This window comes from Amblyomma maculatum, chromosome 11 (genome assembly GCF_055883805.1).
Source record: "Amblyomma maculatum isolate TAMU_Amacu chromosome 11, ASM5588380v1, whole genome shotgun sequence".
Lineage (NCBI taxonomy): Eukaryota > Metazoa > Arthropoda > Arachnida > Ixodida > Ixodidae > Amblyomma > Amblyomma maculatum.
The window spans coordinates 107,791,664-107,813,729 of NC_139354.1; the positions used below are offsets into that span (position 1 = coordinate 107,791,664).

Sequence of the window (22,066 nt, forward strand, 5' to 3'; positions counted from 1 at the left end):
ATGCCAGCGCCCATCACGGCAAAGAGGAAAAACTTATCGCGAGTTCGCGCAAGCACACACAGATGTCCGAATGGGAGTGGAGTATTATACGCAGTTTGTTTCACAAAGACGATTGCAGCTTTTTCTCTTAGCAAAAAAAAAGAAGGAAGGAAGGACTAAACTAGAGGAACAGATCGAGCTTTGAGATACGCGGCACCTTCTTCAGCGTAGCCCACGTAGTCACTTCCTAGTACAATAAACATGCCTTTTTTCAGTCAATCCCCCTTTTTTTTTGTTAAGGAGACCGTAGCCTGCATAAGCAAAACGGTGTCAAAAAAGAAAGTAAACAAAATTCATCAGCGTGCGCGAAGTAGTTCCCGCACTATGAGCCCTCTGATTTGAAGTAACCTGCTGCAAAAGTCGATCGTATTAACGGAGGCGTGAATCGCTTCTTATTCGTACTTCAGACGCTAGCACATACAGGAATTCAAAGCAATATTTAGATATCCTCGTCACCTCCTTATATTTAATTACATTTTATATGGGAGGGGGTGCAGATAATATGACAAGGTGTCGGTAAATTAACTTTGAAGACTTGTGCTAACTATTGCAGATTTCGCAAGGCGTTGCCTGCTCAAGACGGCAGCGTACAGTAAGATTGGACGCACCATATTACCGAATCAAAATTCCGTTCACTGGGTTTGAAAGAGCAGCTTCAAAAGCACAAAACATGACTAAGCATATCGTTCTTAGTTGCAGATGTGCAGAACGTTCGCAGATGATTAGAGCCTAGAAACAGCAGAAATCATACTGTATACAAAACAAAGCACTGAGAGCACTCCCGCCATAACTAGCTTTATAACAAAAGGAAGTCTTGCAGAAATGATAACCAAAGAGTTGGTATCTAACAGGCGTGTACAGAGAATAGCACCAGACAAGAAGATTAACACGTTCAACCCATAAGCTCAGTGTGTGTGCGCGTATCCTCCCTTGTTTTAAGGAAATAGCCTTTAATGGCTCATACTCGTGCCCGTCCATCTGTAACGCTTTCGTTACGTGGGAGCCGGTAGTTTGCAGCTGACATGGCTGAGCACTAACTGGACGTAGGGCTTCCTGGCATTACGTTTGGCAGGAGCTGCCAACTCGGGACTCTTCTTTCATAAAGAAGGGTGACATCAGAATCAACCTGCCAAGACCCTTGCATTCACGTTATCCCTAGGCCACGCAGGTACGTTTATACCACTTTGGTTAAAGCGGGGTTTATATGTTAGCTAGTAGCTTGCGCTATCGCGTTATCGCGAAGGTGGAAGTGAAAACAGAAAGAGGTACCGTAGTGGAGGGCTTCGGACCACCGCGCGATAGAGGCTTTCGCCTCACTGCAGTTTAGTGATCCAAAGTAGGCCATATAATTTTGTTTATGTTCGCGGTACATGTCTGAAGTTTTCGGCTCTCCTTTCGCGAATAGTATTCGCTACAGCGAGTGAGAAAGCACACACACCTGTTGAGTATCCTCCCCATTGGTGTGGTATCGAAGAAGGACATGGGAGAACGCAACACTCGCTCAAGCATGCCGTTGTGCAAGATCTTACTGCCTCGAAGCGCAGCGAGGTTGAGAGAAATGCTGGCCACCAAGATGAAGATAGCTGGAAGAAATAAAGAAAGCGATAAAGCCGGGCACTGCTGATTACCATCGTCCCCTGCATGCGCGAAAGACTTGTTTTGCGTACATGCCAGCAAAATATGCTCATCTCTGCATAATGAATGAACAACCGTGTAAAACTACGCGAATAACGACAGCAAAACATTAGACACAGACGAAGCGACACTGTACTCCAGTGGCAGCATTTATTCGCCTTTGACAACTAAATACGTTGATGACTTGTGTAAACAATTCCTCGCGCGAGTGGCTAACACTGTTCCAGGCTTGTTCATATTCATAGCGATCTTAAAAGATCTGCTTTGGATGTTTATAGGCGTTCATTGTCAAGCTGAACTTCTACCCTGCACCACATAGCTAGACACTAGCGTGAGCTAACCACATGCTTCTCTGGCTTCTCCACAGCACAATATTACACATCCCCAGCTAATCCCATTCCAACAATATTAAGCAAGGTGTCATGGCTTAATAATCGCATTTATTACGTTTAAAATATGAAAATATTGTCGCCACTGTGAGATAAAGTGATGTACTCATCGACCATTATTTCCGGTCGCAACACGCATGCAGTGTGTATAGAGTGGGGTTCATTTTATCGGGACCTTAGTAAAGCAAGTATTGAAGTCGAAGAAAACTAAATCTGAATAAAAGACTTGTTTATGTGCGGGAACAGTTACTAGTAGACTGAAAAGCCTGCTAATGGTGCGATCACACGAGTTTTGTGCGCTACAGGGGACATAACCAGCTCGCTAGTTCGTGAAGCCGATAAAATTCAAGCTCAGCAAAATCAGGCGTGTAGTGCTCGTGTAATTTTGCTCTTATGATACGCCAGTGCCTCATTTCTGATACTATTAATAAGCTTTCCACTCAAACCAAGAGGCGCCAATGAGGAACAACCTCGTTCCTCGACCCTGTCTCCATCGATGAAAAGAAAATGCGATTTTCACACTTGCGAGTAGCGAACGTCCGTACTCGGTATCGAAAGATCCGGTGAGACAGCCATATGAAAGCCGGTAGTGAATAATCGCTTAAACAAGTGACGTAGTACATGTCAGGAGTGAGACGCAGGACTATCCCCAGTCCTCTTCATTTTCTAGACATGCTAAGCCATTGTGTGCTTGTGACACCTCTTCAAGATACCTTGTTCAAAGGAGTGGCGATATGTCCGAGTTTACGCCGAATGGGGACCTCGGTTCTTGCCGTCCACAAAGAAAGCGAAATATATCGAAAAAGTGACATTTGGTTTAAAAACAAGCCTTATAGAGAAGCTGGCAGATTATTAAGTATACTTTCAAATGTGGGCCTCGCTCTACAGTAGTGTTTTGTGGACTGTTGGGGTCGCCCAATACATAACCACATCGCAGCTGCGCATTTTTTTTTCTTTTGTGTGTGGAGGAGGGAAATTGCTGGGAACTGGGACCTTCAGCATCTCTGCGGAGGCTCATTATCCACCGGTGTCTTTGTATCTGTTGTGCATGCCATCATTGCACTCGCCGCCTCTTCGCTGACTGTTGACAGTTGCGACCCACGTCTTTTTCTGTTTCTTCCTTCCTTTCTCTATCTATTCTTTATACCAAAATAATGTTGCAATGGTACGAGGGAGTGGTAGCAACTTGTTTGGGGTCTGATTTGAGAAAACAAGACTCCTCGCGCCACCAGTTTGCCGCACGTGCACGGAAGCTAGCGGAGCGCCTGCTCTGGAGTCGCCCCGATGTTTCACGGTTCGCTTCGCAGTCGTTCGCGTTACCGTCGCGTGCTTAACTTGAGTTTGGGTGCCCGTAAAATAGGCACGTAAGAGGGCAGCGCCCACGTCGGCTTACTTTTTTTCATCCCAAATATTTTTGCTTTTGCTGGTTTGGTTTATAGGGTGTAACGTCCCAAAGCGAATCAGGCTACAGAACACGCCGTTGTAGAGGGGTTCATAAATTGACACCCTCGTGTTCTTTAACTTACACTGACATCGCACAGCATACAGGCGCATTGCTTTTCGTCTCCATCGAATGCGGCAGCCGCGACCGCGGTTTGAGACCACGTCATTGTGTTCAGCAGTCGAGCCACCATGACAGAGCAATGGTGAAGCATTTCTCTGAGCTAAACGTATTGTATGCGTTAACAGATATGCGTAGTGTCAATTATAAAAAGGCGTGTTATATCAGCCGACTGTTTTAATTAAAACATGTCGCCTCTTTTGAAAATGTATGAGATTTAGTTCTCTGTACATAATCGCGTTTTGTACTGTGGTATGCAAATCCATATACGCATATAAATAAGCTCCTAATCACTCAGTTTTCAAAATTGCGCCTTAATAGTGCTTTGCTTAATGTTGACATCATTGATGTATTGTTGGGCAGTGTGTATATGAGCATGTATCCTCAGTTTTTGGAGTTGCGATAAACTTCTCTTCAGTATATTTCCCTGACGCGAGCTTTTCCGCCACGGTGTGGGTTTCTGGATACCGCCGCAGTATATGACAGTACAGGATTACCGACGCGCGAGTTGGCATTTGTCGTTGTCTAAGCTACTCAAACATTCCTGGGTCCCTTGACGTGCCAAAGCTAACCAGGGAAACAAAGTGAGGATGTAAGCTTCATAGAGTATTTTATTAATGAGCAGCATGACTTCGTTCATGTGCGCCATGTATGGGAATTTGTGTACAGGATGCCTGCAGTGTCTGTGTAGGATAATACCCAGACTTGTTACATCGTTAGATAGCTTATGTCGAGTATAACTACATTTTACTAATTTTAGGTTTCAATTACCAGCAGTTAATTTGTTAAGATCAAGCGAGAGCGAGCGCATCAGTTGTTGCGCGCCTACCCAAGTCGAGCAGTGAGTTTAGAAGACTGCTAGCGATGGGTGCCCATCCTCGGACATGGCGCGAGAACTGCTTGGTGTAAGTGTGTATGATTATGTGATATTTCATTGGATAGCTTATGCCGAGTACAGTCGCACTGCCCTAACTGCATATTTAATTACACATTGTTAATTACCTGATTATAACTAAATTTTACTTCACGATACAGCCCGTCTTATATCGCTCGATAGCTTACATTGAGTAAAACTACAATAAGCTAATTGTATACTTTAGTTATTAACCGTTAATCAGTAAACTATGACAACAATAAATGCAATTAACTTTAGGTAAAACGTAGAATTATATTGTTGAAAAGGCCACGACTAGAAGAATCCAAAATCGAATGCAAAAACCATGTCAAATTGATAAAACAGCGCGTTAACCAATCTAGCGTTTATCTGACTCTATTAAAAGAAATACGCAGCGGAAACGAAACAGTAGAACATAATAGCACGCCTTAGCAGCACGTAATAGGACTTAATTGTCATGTAGATTTTTTTTTCGGCCAGAACACTATACGACGTGAGCGAGAAGCCGCTACCAGATGAGTTCTTCCCGAGAGGTAATAATTGAATCGCAGAAAAAGGCCCAAAAGTGATGCGTTGCAATTTGCCAAGGAGCTATCCACTATCTGCAAGCAGTTAATTACGGCGCACTGCGTGAATCGGCTAGTAGTTTCTCGCGCGTTTCGCGACTGTCTTTATGTGCCCTTTTTTAAAACGAAAGCTTCACTAAGCCAGGTAGTTCGAGCCGTCCGGTATGCAAGGTTTTCACCTTGAGGGAAATTTAGAGGTCACACTTCTGTGTTAAACCTAATGGTCTCCATGTTACTTTAGGGCATAATCACATAGGCCACCACGTGTCCCAATGTCAAGGCCACGTGACCTGGTGGTCGCCATTTTATTTTGGGGCATATTCGCGTCGGCCACCAAGTGGCTCGTGACTACTATCAAGGCCAAGGTCAAGGTAACGTGAGGTGACGTCGGTTATGCATGGTTTTTACTGTGAGGGAGATTTGGAGGTCAAGCTTTAGTTTTAAGCCTAGTGGTCGCCATGCGACTTTGGTGCATAGTCGCGTAGGACACCAAGTGGCCCGTCACGACTGTCCCGGTCAAGGTCACGAAAGGTGGCGTCAGTGTGACGTGGAAGTAGAGGGCCCTAGAGGGGTGAGTGTAAATAGGAGTCCCTAGGCTCCTGTCTAGGTTATAACACTGCGCGAGATGGGGAAGGACGAACACCCTGCTTCAATAGCGTGTCGGAACGCAAAGGCACGTCGGAATGAGGCCCTGAAAAGGCGGCGGGCGTAAGAGACCGATGAAGAACGGGCTTTACGTTTGGAGAAACGCACAGCGTGGTTACTTTAGGTTGGCAATGAGCATAGCTATGTACCGTCTTTGCCAAAAGTAACCAGGCTGCGTGTTCTGCTTTTCAGACGGATAGTAGAAAATTCGTACCACTTCTGAAGTTGCAAATATGTGCAAAGTAAAGGCGAGTTCCTGTCCTCACTTATTAACAAGTTTTGATCCTCCGGGAATCCATGTTGGTTTTACAATACCAGCGACAAGCAAAACTTGCAGCCTGGTTACTTTTGGCAAAGACGGTACATAAAGCTTCGCTTCCCTCCAGGGTTAACCAAAGTTAAACCACCAGCTTGCACATTCTTGCACATTCTTCTCTTTGCGAAGTGTCACAGGCAAGTGGATCCGGAGCAAACCTTCAGCTAGACCGGCGCACCCAGTAAGACGCGTAAATCTCATTCATTCACCGCTCCAGGTCAGTCGTTCGGTCATCGCGTATTTAACGCAGATCAAATCTTCAAACAGAATTGTACTAACAATGGTGGGCACCCACAGTGCAGTATCTGCAGTCATTGTTAAGCCGTCACTATGCCGATTATCTGCTTTGGTGGCACCTAATGAGATAAGCAATATAAATTATCAGTCCATATCTGCTACAGCAGGTCTGAAGCCCATAGTAGTTGAGGGCTGCAAAATAATTCTGAGCATTTGGGTACCTTTAACACGCAACGAAATTTTAAATCACGGGCGTCTTAGTTTTTCCCTTCCATAAGAACGGCCGCTGCATCCGAGATCAAGCCTACATCCTTTGGCTCAGCAGCTCAAGGTCTTTGGTCAGCCTTAAGCACTCTAGAAATCAGCAAGTTCCACCACGGTGTACTCGTAATCGAATGTGTGATGTTGATACGACGTCGTCCGCGCAATGCCGGCGCGGAGCTTACCTTAACCTGAACGATATGATCGTCTACGCAATAAGAACAAATTACAAAGGCCACCGACTAAAGGACAGTGGGGGTATGACATTTCAAAACGAAAAGAAAATATATTTTTCTCCAAGTGCACTTCCTCGTCTTCAACGTGCATCACCGCTTCTTAATTTCATCACTGCCACGGTGCCTCTCTGATTGGGTTTTTGACGTATGATATTATCATTATCATCATCATACTTGTCATCAGCCAGACTATGCCCACTGCAGGGCGAAGGCCTCTCCCATATTCAGCCAGTTAACCCGGTCCTGTGCTAGCTCCGTCCACTTGACTCCTGCGAACTTCTTAACCTCATCCGCCCACCTAACTTTCTGCCGCCCCCTGCTACGCTTTCCTTCCCTTGGAATCCAGTTTGTTACCCTAGGCGACCATCGGTTATCCTCTCTTCGCACTACATGTCCTGCCAATGTCCATTTCGTTTTCTTGATTTCCACTAGAATGTCAGTAACTTGAGTTATTTCTCTGACGCACTCTGCACGCTTTCTATCCCTTAATGTTACGCCTACCATTTTTCGTTCCATAGCCCTCTGGGTTGTCTTTAACTTAAGTAGAACTCTTATGGTTAGCCTCCACGTTTCAGCCCCATAGGTGAGTGCAGGTAAGATACAATTAACTGCTGTATACCTTCCTCTTGAGCGATACCGGTAAGCTGCTAGTCATAATCTGCGAGTGCTTGCCAAATTCGCTCCATCCCAATCTTATTCTTCTTGTTATTTCCTTTTCATGGTCCGGGATCTGCAGTTACTACCTGTCCTAAGTAGATATATTCGCCTACTACTTCCAGTACTTCGCTACCTAATGCAAACTGCTGTTCCTTCCCTAGGCTATTGAACACTACCTTAGTCTTCTGCATATTGATTTTCAAGCCCACCTTTCTACTTTTCTTGTCTAGGTCGTCAATCATTTAACAAAACGCAGTTGGTTAAATGATTGACGAATGATTGAACTTTCTTCCGCCCCCTGCTCCGCTTTCCTTCTCTTGGAATGCAGTTTGTTATCCTAAGCGACCACCGCTTATCCTCTCTTCGCACTACATGTCTTGCCTATTGCCATTTCCTCTTGAATTTCACTAGAATGTCAGTAACTGGAGTTACTTCTCTGACCCACTCTGCACGCTTCCTATCTCTTAATGTTACCCCTAATGCGTTATCCCCAACTTAAGTAGAACCCTCTTGGTTAGCCTCCATGTTTCAGCCCCATAGGTGAGTACAGGCAAGATGCAACTGTTGTATGCTTTCCTCTTGAGCGATACCGGTAAGCTGCTAGTCATAATCTGAGAGTGCTTGCCAAATGCGCTCCATCCCAATATTATTCCCCTTGGTATTTCCTTTTCATGGTCCGGATCTGCGGTTACTACCTGTCCTAAGTAGACATATTTCAAGTGCTTCACTACCTAACGTAAACTGCTGTTCTTCCCTAGGCTGTTGAACATTACCTTAGTCTTCTGCATGTTGATTTTCAGGCCTACCTTTCCACTTTTCCTGTCTAGGTCATCAATTATTATTTGCAGCTCATCCCTTGAATTGCTTAGCAAGCAGACACGATATCCCCAGTACTAGTCACAGCTTGCTTAGAGAAAGTATTAGATACTTGGAATGGCAGAAGTTAGATATAAGGATTGATGGAGAATACCTCAGTAATCTACGATTTTCTGACGACACTGCCTTGCTAAGTAACGCATAATATAGATACTTGCAATGCTACTCAGAACCGTGAACAACATAGAAAGATCCACGGATCAATTGTCGGTCATTATTTCTCTTAAACTTTAAAACAGAAGGATCGTCAAATTCAGAAAGCCACTCATGAGTTCTGCACCAGGCAATCTAACGACTGCAATCCCAAAACTTGGCGCCGATTACTCGTTTCGGTTTTCCACCAATAAAATGGCAGCGCTTTTTCCGTAAGGACTACTGAGCGGAAGAACAGTATCTTGTCCTAGTTCGGAGCGCGGTCTTCCGATGCCGAGCTCGATGCAGGCCAAGTTCATACCTTACGTAGATGACGTCCCGCTTCTACTACGCGATGCAGATAGCTTGATGGGCTTTGGGCAATATGTCCGAGTACTATCTGGGCGCAGCCTAAATGAGGCCAAGAATCAGCTGTTGTGTAGGCCAACGCCCCCACCCGATGCCGGACCAACTAGCCTGCGTCGATCATGTTAACATATTAGGCGTCACGTTTTCAGCATGCGGTGTTTCACCACGCACGTGGCAGAACGTAGCCTCTACACAACAGCGGGTAGCAGCGGTCAGAGCGAGGCCCCTTCCACTGCGGGAGCGGTCTACATTGTTAAAAATTGTGAGGGTTTAAGCATGGCTTGAACCTAGTGATAGAGCGAAAGCTGTGAGTGTTGCAGCGATAGCCTGTTTAGCACCCGCTTTTTAATCCGTGGTCATTTCATAATTTTTATTTAAATTAGGTTTTTGCGGAAAGGAAAGGAGCTTACACTTTGTGTGCACCACGAAATATTGGACACCTACACCTACCCAGGTCAAGATTGTGTTTTCATATTTCTTTTTATATTGTACATGGTTTATAAGAAATGAAAGGCGTAGTATCTTTCACTTTCAATGTTGATCAAGGTGAAAACGTCCATGACGCTGACGGCTCGTAAAATAGGTCTCGGGGATAGGAAGAAGCCATATACATTTGATTGAACGCCACGGAATTGTGGACACCTACACCTAACAAGGTCAAAATGTCATTTTTTTTTCTTTATTGTACATTGTTTCTAAGAAAGGAAAGGCGTAGTATTTGTCTTGGACCAAGGCTGTTCAAGGTGACATCGTGAAGCCCAGGGCTGCCTCTACGTTTAAATGAATAAATAAATGGTTCACAGAAAAGGAAAGGCGCAGTATCTGTCAAGGAAGGTGGGAGTGAAAGACGAAGACTACTGTGCCGGGTACTCCAGCACAGTAGTCTGGCATCATAACCACTGCACCACTGTAGCTGGGCACTGCTCCTTTAAAGTTGGGTTTTGGGGAACGAAAGGCGTAGTATACATTTGGGCGAATACCACGAAATCGTGAACACCCATACTTAATTAAGTCTTGGTCATTTGTGCGACAAATTTGGTGTCACACAAAGACCTGCTATGGCGTAGTCGGAGGGTGGGGGCCGCAAGTGGTGAAGGGTGGCCGATCCTGGCCGTGATGGGGCCGAGACAGGTAGGTCCCCGCCGCTTGCTCCCCTGATGGGGCTGGGACAGGTGGGTCACCGCCGCTTGCGGCGTGGGCTAGACTTCCACCGAATTTTTATCTGTTGTGGGCCCTCAGTGCACTCGCCACAGCTTCGTTGGTGGACGACGGCTGTTGTTGCGGCGCGCGTCTTTATCTTCTTCTTCCCTTCTCTATTTTCTCCTATGTCTGCACGAGGCGGCCAGCCCCGCCGGGGTGGTCCAGTGGTAAGACGCCCGACTACTGTGCCGGAGTACCCGGGTTCGAACCCGACCTCGGCGGTTGCGTTTCGATGGAGGCGAAACGAAGAGGCGTCGTGTGCTGTGCGATGTCAGCGCACGTTAAAGATCCCCAGGTGGTCGAAATTACTCCATAGCCCTCCACTACGGCTCCTCTTTCTCTCTTTCCACTTTCACTGCTACCTTAATTCCTTCCCTTACGGCGCGGTTGAGGTGTCCACAGAAAAGATGTGAGACAGTTATCGCTCTTTTCGCTTCCTATAAATCAATCAGCGGAGGGGGCACAGCTACAGAGCCAGTAGCGGCTCGTGCATTTTCTTTTCCTTCTTCCTACAGCCATGACAACAACGACGGGGGCTAGCCTGCCACCGAATTTTGTCTGTTGTAGGCCGTCATTGTACCCGCCACCGCTTCAGTGGTGGACGACGGCTGTTGCGGCGCACATCTTTCACTCCCTCTTCTTTTAGAGCGCAGCTCTTTGGCGGCTGTTCCTGGGTTTCGCGGTGGCGTCGGCGTCGGCCTCGTAACCAGTTCCGCCCCCCCTTTCAGCCCCCCCGTTCGAGCCGGCGCTTTGGCCACCGGAGCCTCGCAGGAGGAGGGGGGGGGGGGGATATACTCAGCGGCGAATGATGGGGACAGGAGCGCGCGCAGCTACCGGAGCACACGAGGAAAAAAAAGGGGGTCGCCGGTGGCAGCGCTAGCAGCGAATGACTGACGTCGCTAGCTAGTCAACACAACGTGCTGCGTAGAACACCGTCGCCGCCATGCAGAAAGAGGAGACCCCCCCTCTTCCTGAGTGGAGGCGAGGGTGCTCTCCGGTTGCGGAAACGCCGACCCGCTCTGCAAGTATGCGGGCGCACCGAGACGACCGGTCCGGAGGGGGATACAATAGCGCTCGCATCCTTCATCCGCAGAAAGCAACCGTACAGCGGCGGATCACGGTGCGTGCTTCCCGTTCTCACTCGCTTCCAGGCTTGCTTCACTCGCTAGCGGCGTCAGCGAGTCGCTGCTATCTGTTCGTTGCGCAACGTTCCTATGGACCCACGCGCTGCCTCCCGCAACCTCCCGATAACTAAATTGCTCTCTTCATTTCTCGGACCACAAAGCTTCTTTCATGACAGCCAAGAACTGTTAGTGGAGTGTTTCTTGAAGGAATACGTGTGAAAAATTAAAAAAAAAAAAGAAGTATGTAATGGACCCACGCGCTGCCTCCCGCAACCTCCCGATAACTCAATTGCTCTCTTCATTTCTCGGACCACAAAGCTTCTTTCATGACAGCCAAGAACTGTTAGTGGAGTGTTTCTTGAAGGAATACGTGTGAAAAATTAAAAAAAAAAAAGAAGTATGTAATTGTGCTTATGTGCCTTGCTCGAAATCCTTGCCTCTTTTTTCTCTATTGGTTCACGGGAAAGGAAAGGCGCAGTATTTCTCACATTTGCTCTGTGGGCACCTGAACCGCGCCGTAAGCGAAGGGAGGAAGGTGGGAGTGAAAGTGGAAAGACAGAAAGGGGAGCCGTAGTGGAGGGCTACGGAGTAATTTCGACCCCCTGGGGATCTTTAACGTGCCCTGACATCGCACAGCACACGGACGCCTCTTCGCTTTGCCTCAATTTATCGCCAAGATGAAACATCTGATGAGCTGCGCTCAAATTTCGCATTAGGAAGTAACATAATCGTGGGCATTTTTTCTTCTCTATTTTCTCTTCGCTCCGCACAAGGCAGTGTACGTTGCTAAGCTACAGAGCCAGTAGCAGGCCCGTTCCTTTTAACGCGGTAGCGTTAAGGAGCTCGTGTCGCAGAAAAGCCGGTGTCGTCGGCGGCTTTGGCCGTGAGCGATAAATCCCGGCATGCACTTCATAAATAAAAAGAAACTTCCAAGATGGGCTGGGTGGGAATCGAACCAGGGTCTCCGGAGTGTGAGACGGAGAGGCTACCACTCAGCCTCGAGTTTTTTTTCTTTATTTCCTGACCGAGGACGTATAGAAAAAAGACACATGTGACATCAATAACATGACAAAATAAAGGATCAAGCATTGACTTAGCTGAAGTTGTCGGATTAAAAATCCCTCATATGTGACAACCCTTCAAATCTAACTAACCATTCTGGCTCTAGTTTTAAAGCTTTCTGTTCGTCCACATATGCCCGTATACTCTCTCTAAAGAGCTGTCTCGCTGAACGTGCATCGACGTCACCGTGCTCTACAGCCATTCTGCTTTTCCATATGCTGTAGAGAGCCAGTAGCATCAAAAGATCCAACGGTGTATCATTGTTCGCTTCTACTGGCAAGAATCGGATACCATGTGGGCTTATGGGTAGTTCCTTTTTAAGCGTCCTCTGGAGCACGTCCCATAAAAATACGGCATCCCAGAATTCGAGAAACACGTGTTCAATCGTCTCCTCTTTCCTGCATATTATGCAGTGGATACCCCAGGGTACAAAAAGCCCTTTCTGTTCCTTCCATTTCTTTACCTCCAATGTTCCAGTGTGTAGCTTACAAAACGTTTTCACACCTGCCGGCACCACTCAGCCACGAGTTCGATGCTTGAAAGCGGTACAAAAGCGCTTCTAGTGAATGCGGCGTTGCCTTAGAAACGTGCCGTAGAACGTTATACTGCGGTGTATATCGGTAATTATGAGCATGTTACTTACAGAAGTAGCAGTTACACGAGTAGCGAAGTACGTTTCCGCTACATTTCTTCTGCGCTCTGCGCACATGAAGAGCCATCTTGCGGCAAACACAGAAGAACCCCTCCTCACAATGTGCGGCGCTGCCCCGACACGTGGCGCGCCACTCGCCTCTGACGTTTCGCCGTGCACCCTCACGGGTTGTAGAATCAAGCGTCTTTCCTTTCTTTAGATCACTAGCCCTCCACTACGGCTCCTCTTTCTCTCTTTCCACTTTCATTCCCACCTTCCTCCCTTCCCTTACGGCGCGGTTCGAGTGTCCACAGAGCAAGTGTGACAGTTACTGCGCCTTTCCCTTCCGTGAACCAATTTATTTTAACCCGCTTCTCCCCTTCGGGCCGCACGGGTACCGGTGCGAGGATGCCCCAATACCCTTGCGTTTAATAAGTTTTCTCGACGAGGTGCAATAACGCTATCGCGTTCCACACTTGAAGGCGAAGCTTAAGCGTCCTCCAAATTTTTCTTTTCCTTCTTCCTACACCCACAACAGTGAAGGTTTCGCTTCCATTAACAATAACAATAATTGGTTCACACGAAGGGAAAGGCACAGTATCTGTTACTTTTTTCTGTGGACGCCTGAACCGCCCCGTAAGGGAAGGGAGGAAGATGGGAGCTAGAGTGAAGAGATAGAGAGGGGAGCCGTAGTGGAGGGCTACGGAGTAATTTCGACCACGTAGGGACCTTTAACGTACGCTGAACATCGCACAGCACACGGACGCCTCTTCGTTTCGCCTCCATCGAAACGCAGCCGGCGAAGTCGGGTTCGAACCCGGGTACTCCGGCACAGTAGTCGGGCGTCTTGCCACTGCACCACCCCGGCGGGGCGTTTCGCTTCGATTGTAAATTGGTTGATAAGAAAGAAAAGACTCAGTATCTGTCCAGCATGTCCTATCTGTGTTTAGCGGCAGTATCTGTCCTGACTGCTTCACGTGCAGTCAAGATGATTGACAGCGATAGTGAGACAGGGCGTGGCCGTGAGTTGGAGGCATTAAAGGCTTTCGCCTGAAAAATGTTCATCGCATAAGTTATGGTTCGTGGCCCGTATTGCTCTGCCGCACTCCTCTGTGGCCCGAACCGTGAACTATCTTATATTTGGTTGGTTTTGGGATCACAAGACTGAGCTTGTATCTCGTGTCCATCTTCGCCTTTCGCGAGACCAGTGCGGTTGGAGCATGCCCTGCCTCGTAATATTTTGTCGTCTGCTTCGCACAAAATGGGTACACATGATCATAAGCCATGCAGATGGAGTGAGCCGACCCCTTATTCTGTACTAGCTTGGTAGTCGCGTGCTCGTACCTCGTGGGCTCTGCAACAGTGGCCCTGCTGCAGACGTTTCCATGCCTGTCTATGTTGCGGCCGTACGAATGTCCGCTCAGTGCAAGCCTTTCCTGGTGAGAATTAAACATGGATGACTGAGTCCCGATTCTGCGAGGCACTCTTGCTGAGCGCGCTCACCGATTACTACAAGGAGGAGCACAGGCGCTACCCGGTCCCTTGTAAGGGACTGGATTGCACTGACGAGCGCCTCATCAAAAGTTTTACCAATGTACTGTGCCCGGCGGTACTTACAAATTTCTACCCGTCCTTTGATGGTGCGTGCCAGTACTGTGGGAAGGTGGCCGACACCTTCCACATGGTCTGGGCGTGCCAATCAAACCCATCCATTCCCCCCAACCCCAATCCAACTAGAGAGATATGGGAGGCGGCCCTGCTCAGCTGTCAAGACCTCAAGGCTCAAAAGGCTTTGGTTCAACGGACGCGGGCGGCGTTGCTTGCCAATGGGGCCCGGAATAGGGGCTCCACCTAGTATTGTTCCCCACACCACACGTTCAACAACTTAAGACCAAACTCTCTTCATACGTATCTATATTCCGTATGCTCTCAACGACCAGAAGAGGCTGCTCTACCGATTCCTTATTACGGCTTTATGGAGCACTTTGTGAAGGTCTTCTGCGTTATAGCCTCCCTGTTCTTCAAGGCCTCTCGCAGTCAAGCATTAAACTACTTGAAGCCATGCAGGCCAAAGCTTTGAGAGTGTGCCTTGGTCTTCCAAAAAACACTTCCACAGTGGGCACTCTGGCGGAGAGCAGACGCCTATCTGTAACCGTGCTGATACCGCAGGAGCTGCTTCGCGCCCAGCTGCGCTTTGCACGTGAACCTACCCACCCGTTTTCAGAGCAAAGCATGACATCACTCTCCAATCTACTGCCTGCGCAATATCAACGTGCAGTACTGTCATCTTTCCCACCATGGAGGTTTGCTTCATGGCAAATTTCGACAACTATACCTGGCATCAAAAGAAAAGCCCACACCCCAGGACCCGCACTTAAATACTTCGCCCTTGAGCACATCTGTGCACGCTACAGTCATCATTGCCACATCTATACTGATGGCTCTGTCACAGCTATTTCTTCATCCATCGGCGTGTGGATACCATCAATGCACACCACAATCTCGACAACACTCAGTCATCGCACTTCAGCTGTGGCTACTGAGTTAACAGCTCTGAGAGAAGCAATTATATATATTCTACAACAACGCCCTGCAGCATGGGTTATCTTCAGCGATTGTCGCGCTGCACTACAATTGCTTAAATCATCAAGAATTCAGGAAGAGCTCGTCATTGACATAAATAAGCTACACACAGAGGCCTATGACCTGAGTCACAGCATTGTGCTACAGTGGTTACCTGCTCACTGCGGCATCGCGGGCAACGACCTCGCAGACGCCGCTGCAAAAGAACTAAAAGATTCCACAAGGACAATTTCAATACCATTCTCACGAAGAGATGCAGCAAGACTTGTAGCAACTGAATCGTGGCGATTGCAACGCTCTCTGTGGTGTGACCCGAACCATCAATATCGACCTCTACACCGAATAGATCCCACTTGCGTCTTTCGAATTCCTCACAATTTGAACAGGTGGCATCGAAACTGTCTACACAGAATCCGCTTAAATGTGTCATACACAAACTACTTCCTACATAAAATAGGCATAGCGAGCAGGCCTCTGTGCTCTACATGTGATGTGTGTGAAAATTTTGAACATTTGGTAACCTCCTGTCAACGGTTTACTGCACATCGCAGGACACTGCGCAATAATTTAAGCTTACCTAAAGAAACAACCTCTCGCCTTGAACATGTCCTGGGTCCTTGGTGCGACGGATCGTCTGCTGCGAGGGCTACCAAGGCCTTACTAACTTTTCTGAAGGACACAGGGTTGATTAATACCCTTTAAAACTCATCTGTGTGTGATTATGTGCGTGTGAAAGTTAACTTTTCTTAAGGACACAGGGTTGATCAATACCCTTTAAAACTCATCTGTGTATGCTTATGTGCGTGTGAAAGTGTGCGACACCGATTCTCTTTTTTTTCTCATTTATTTCCCCTTCCCCTCCCACAATCTGTCACCCTCATCCCTCAACCCTCATCAGGAGTAGCATGCTAGGCTTACCACCAGGCAGACATCTCCTGTTGCCATTAAAATATATATCTCTATCTCTAGTATTGTGAGGGGAGGAGACCGCTGAGGCTTTAACCCAATCACCTCTCTGTAACTATTTAATAGTTAATGTTTCAGCCACCACCACCACCTAGCCCTCCCCCAGTTCTCTGCATTTCAACATGGAAGGGCGTTCACAGTTCCGTGCTGCTCGAATAGGTAAAAGATCTTCGCTGGCGCATCGCGTGAGGAGTCCTTCCTACAAAAGACCGCCTGGGAAGCTGGGGGTTGTACAGGATAACAGATGTGTCCACTGCGGCCAGCCAGAGACGAGCAAGCATGCGCTGGATGAATGCGTAGTGGCGTGGCTGCGCGGGTGGACCGCATGGTAGACTGTCGCATACAAGTCGCATACCTAAATACCACAGTAACATACGCATCCTAGACGGATTGCGCGTACTTTAAATGTATGTGTGTATTGAGGCTATTAGGACATTGTTTTAGTGTTTGCTGGGAGCATGGAATCCCGGCAGGACACTCGCGAATCATATGTAAGGATTGCACCAGGTTGTCTCTTTTTGTAAGCTCGGATATTCTTGGTGTATTTCACTGAACAGACACTGGACTGTTCAGAGGTTTACCGCGTCACGAAGCAACCCCGTTGTCGCCTATGTATTGGTATGACAATGCAGTGGGGTTTTATGACTAATGAGAACTTGCCCGCCCTAAGGGGTGATGGTAGGTAGAATTGGCATTTTTTTTCCGAGCAGTAACGAACCACGCCTGCTAGAAGGTGTGGTATGCAAGCGGCGGTTATTGATCCTGCCAACGGCCTTCACGAATGAATCAGATATTTGGCGACCAGCCATTCCTCAGCTACACCTCGCATCCTTTGTTCGCTTTTCCGCCAAATCTTTCCTTCGGCGTCTGTTTTCCGCAGTGTCATTATTATAGATGCTTCTCCATCAGGGGAACACTTTTATTGATGCTGCGCTAGAATTTTTTTTATCCTGTAAAACCAATTTTGAGAGCTTTGATGGGCACGTACCAAGCTGAGGCTAAGAGGCTTCACATGATTCCGATCCCTCCATCTTTCCCACAAGTTATCCCCCTTCTGGAGTGCAGGACTCAACAAAAGCCAATTGACAAACCAGCTTTCTCCAGTAGACGTGCTACGGGTGACAAACAAAAAAACAAAGATCAAATAGTGGCCCTTTCCGGAAAAACTCATTCGCAGTGTTTTACTAACCTAAGAAGCTAACCTAAGAAGCATCCACTATTCCTTTATATAAAAAGGACGACTGACTTAACTAAATGCGAACGAGATACATCTGCACAACACGAGCAAATTATGACGAACCTTCGAAATTTATTATTTTTGTCAAGATTATAACCTAAAGGGGTGATAATCTGGGTTTTCTAATTAAAGCATGTCTTTCTGATCTCAATGTCAGTCTGCTGTGCGACATTAAAGCATGTTAAGGACATCAAGTGGTCGAAATTTTCGGAGCCCTCCACTACGCAGTCTCTCAGACTCAGTACTTTGGGACGTTCAATCCCAAAACCAAGGCAAACTATCAACATGTTCCTTTCAACAGCTAAATTTATATCGAATACTAATTTACTCACATGGAAATCAACGTTATGCTATACTAATTTTGAGTTTTCATCTGTCTTCGAGTTAGCCCCAATGGAATCGATATTACTGTAGCAACGTTTCTGTTGGTGCCTGCATTCAGCACCTCAAACTGCGCCTCCACTCACGGCGTTAACGAACTCACTTTCCATGGTGCCGTAGACGGCATACATTCCGAGTCGGAAGTTCCGCTGCACCGGGTCGGTGGCCAGCACAGGATCGAGGGCGTCGTTGCTCCACAGGCTGAGCCAGTAGCTGCCCATGATGTTGAAGGCGTGCGAGAATACGTACGCGAAGAAGGTGATAATCGTCATCCACTTGCCCATGGCCTTGATGTATGCCAGGTACACCCACCACTTCACCTGCAAGCGATGGACGGATGAGAACAGTCAGCGCACTCGAGTCCTCTGACGCGCAAGTTCAGTTCCCGTATCTCATTGATGAAAAGAGAACCTTGTTTTGCACGCAGCCTACTTGTGCGCATCGGATTCGCTTCTCGCGATGTACACTCCTTCTCGGCCAGTCTCTGCCGAAAACAAAAAATAGGGTGCAAAGCGCGCCTATTAAGCCATTTTCAAACGGTGCATTCAGAACATTATAGTTCACCTCAGATAAAGTTTATGCATCTGGGATTATAACCCGAGATCAAACAAATAGCGAGAGTTAAACAGTCTAAATCTCAGTGATATTTCTCCAGCCTGGTCGTCTTAATGTCCAGTGGTTTCATCGCATAGAACGGAAGGTCCTTTGCTGACCATGTTGAGTTTATGTACCCTCTGGTAAATTCAACTAAAAGATGTTTAATGTGGTGTTACTCCTGAAATATTTGGCAACGCCTAACATGGCTAGATGCTTTTTTCGGCAACACGCAATGAACTCTGGGGGTTCCATTCATCGAAGAGAGCATTTTCAACCAGCGAAATTTGAAGTTTTTGAACAGGTGTTTGTGCTATTTTTTTCTGTGGGTTAAGTGAGGTTGGTTGGTTGGTTCATAGGAAGGGAAAGGCGCAGTATCTGTCACACTTGCTCTGTGGACACCTGAACCGCGCCGTAAGGGAAGGGAGGAAGGTGGGAGTGAAAGTGGATAGAGAGAAAGGGGGGCCGTAGTGGAGGGCTACGGAGTAATTTCGACCACCTGGGGATCTTTAACGTGCGCTGACATCGCACAGCACACGGACGCCACTTCGTTTCGCCTCCATCGAAACGCAGCCGCCGAGGCCGGGATTCGATCCCGGGAACTCCGGCACAGTAGTCGGGCGTCTTGTTAAGTGAGGACCACAATCGAAAAGCAGTAGCCGTGCCATGGATTCAGTCCCCTGTTAGTGTGGTAGCACGGACCTTCTAGCGGCGTGCGTACCGTATGTTTCAATTTCGAACACACTACGGCAGAAGGTACCGGAGCGAACCATTTGCCCGTTTATTTATTGCAGCCGCAATAATTGTGCAGTGGTGTCGTCGTTGCCTCGCTGAGGATTGACCTCCGGCCCGTGCAATGTTCCCGGCTCTGAAAACTACGCCTGATCGTCTGTAAATACTTGTCTGGCCAACTCGTAGCATACGGTGAGGCGCACTTGTTCCTTTGGTACCTATGACAACAAGCTAGAATTGGTGACTGCCATACTAACTTAATCTTCCCACGGCTGTCTGTCGACCTCCCCCCCCCCTCCTTTTTTTTTACGTAACCAATTACTTTGTCTCTTATTTGTGTGCTACGGTGTACACAGTATTTAATATAAACACTTGCGTTTCGCGATAAGTTTGCAGGCACCGTGTGCAACTGCTGGGCCTGGTTCTTTGAGCAGTTACCCTTGCTTTATTGTTTGCTTTTCCGAGCATTGTCATGTCCTTATCTTAGTGTGTACTCGTTAATGATTTGTCGCAGTCTCAATCCATTGCAGTATTCTCGTACAATTTTATTTTTTTTTTTGCTGTCGTAAAGCTCTGTAAATGTTAACCTTTCTCGCATAAGGCGTTTGGAGTTTTTTTAAATCGTTTGTTTTATGTGCTTCATGATTAATATACCATCTATGATTAACTCAAAATGTTTTATTCATCAATAAATTATTGTGGCCCTTCACTTTTCACTATAGCTTCTCTAGCAATACCTACTTTGAACTGTCGTGGTATCTCGCATCAAGCTAAGCTCGCTGAGGTCGCTGAATTTGCACACATGAAGCGCGTTACTGTTATGCAAGAGACCTACATCAATCGTCTAGGCCAAATCAAGACATTGATAGCACGTTTATTACGAGATCATTTTGGAGTTATAATCAGGCTCTTGCGAGATGGCGATTACTTTAATTCTGCTGTTCGATCTTGCGCCACTCTTATGCCTCCGAAAAAAGCGTTCTATTGACCTTGATTGGGGTGTTCGAATAGTTGATGCTTACTCTCCAAATCCCGGTCGGGATCTTTCTTCAAGTGGCTCGACTCAGCTTTTAGGTGCTTCTAATTTTAATGTGGTACCGACGCCATATCGCGCATTTTGACTTTTCTTTGCGAAACTTAAGAGGCAGACATGAATGTTCAGCTTTCACCTATCGACTGACACCCACAACTTCACAAAACGTGAACATACATGTGCACTGTGGGAAATACAGTGAATAGTGCATTGTTTTTCTTGTGATGTCAAAGCACATTGACGTCGGCGACAGGTTAAGGTCACAAATCTTAAGTCTAGTCGCTCTTTTGCTCATTTCCATTCGCGCCAACTCTTCAGGCCTGCTTGTGAGCTGCAATTAAAGAAAATGAATAGGCATGGTTTTCTTCGTGGGCTTAATGGCTCACATAAACTTAACCCGTCTGTAGCGTTACAACCACTGTTCGGGGTTTAAAAAACCCAACCCAAAATCGTAACAGAAAAAAATGCAGAAAACATTCCAGAATCTATTAAACGTTTTTGTATTCTACGTGATGAGTCACGTACACTGTTTCCTTGCGCAATGCCTACTCCAAGTTTACGCCAGAGCCTGCCACTGCCCATTACGCTGAATGCCGCTCGCAGCAAACTAAGGTCGCAGCTCACCGAGCCCACTTGAGCGCTCTCCTCTTCGGTCAGCTTTGCTCCGGCAGCCAGGGCTGCCTTTTCGGTCTTTTCGGGTTTCCCCTTGCTGTGGGCAGATTTCTCTGTTGCACTTCTCGTCGAAGACGTGCGCCGCCGCCTGGCGCGCCGCTCGGTGTCCGACGTCGAGTCGCTTTCGTTTGCGCTCAGCCTTGAGTATTGCCTGCGATGTACGGGCGGCAACAAGTTGCGCCGGAAGACCATTTCAATTTGAGTAATGAACCCCTAATGAACTGCTCAGTTTCTATTACCCTGATTCGAGGTTGCTACTTCGTTGTTTGTTTTCATAAGTTACTAAGTGCTCTAATAACTAGATGAAATTATGTATCTTCGTTAGCAAACGTACCGTGAGACTTCTTAAAGGCTTAAATAGTGATTACTGCGGACGCAACCCGTTTTCGGCTCAGCCGCGTTGCGGCAGGAAAGAACATCTCGACGAACCATGCGTACTTCTTGAGAGCTGTCCGTTTAGTCCGGTTTTGTTTCGGCGTGTCTGCTGTAAGGCTACACGATGGGCTGTAGAGCAAGTCATCTGAAGGGTATTTACAGTCAGTAAAGGCAGAATGCAGACACAGTGCACAAATGATCGCGGGAAAAAAAGCTGCTCTACGATGCTAGCCGGGCAATGATGAATTTACAAAACTTTTTCAGGACCGCAAAATAGCAAGGACGAAAGTAGAGATCCTATTCAGACACTTTCTTCGAGCTTTTACCACACGAAAGAGCGCACCTGGCCAGCTCTGTGGATGCGCCGACCTGAGAGATAATCTCTCCGAGCAGTTGCATGTCCTCGTCGGAGACGCCTTCTGTTTCCTCGCCTTCCTGCAAGAACTGCACCAGGAAGTCGGAGAACGCGCCACCTCGCGTGAGTAGCTCGTCGTAGGTGCCCACATCATTGATCTTGCCGTCACCCATCACGAGCACCATGTCCACTTGGGGAAGCACAGACAACCGGTGGGTCACCAGGATGCGGGTCTGCGTGCAGGCAATGCACAACTCATTCAGGCACCGCTGTAAGCACACTACAAAAGTATTTCCACAAGAGTTTG

The 22,066-nt window shown here is 47.3% G+C and overlaps 1 protein-coding gene across 1 annotated transcript in view; it reads right to left on the reverse strand.

Annotated features, from left to right (window-relative positions):
- The window catches only part of LOC146174624 (multidrug resistance-associated protein 1-like), an 86,074-nt gene that overhangs the window by 15,058 nt on the left and 48,950 nt on the right, over positions 1-22,066 (reverse strand). Inside the window, exons 17-20 of the mRNA XM_084583797.1 lie at positions 21,748-21,992; positions 20,982-21,180; positions 18,102-18,318; positions 1,478-1,622 (exon numbers count right to left, since the gene is read on the reverse strand). Of these exons, the coding sequence (XP_084439923.1) occupies positions 1,478-1,622; positions 18,102-18,318; positions 20,982-21,180; positions 21,748-21,992 (806 nt within the window). The remainder of the gene's footprint in view (positions 1-1,477; positions 1,623-18,101; positions 18,319-20,981; positions 21,181-21,747; positions 21,993-22,066) is intronic.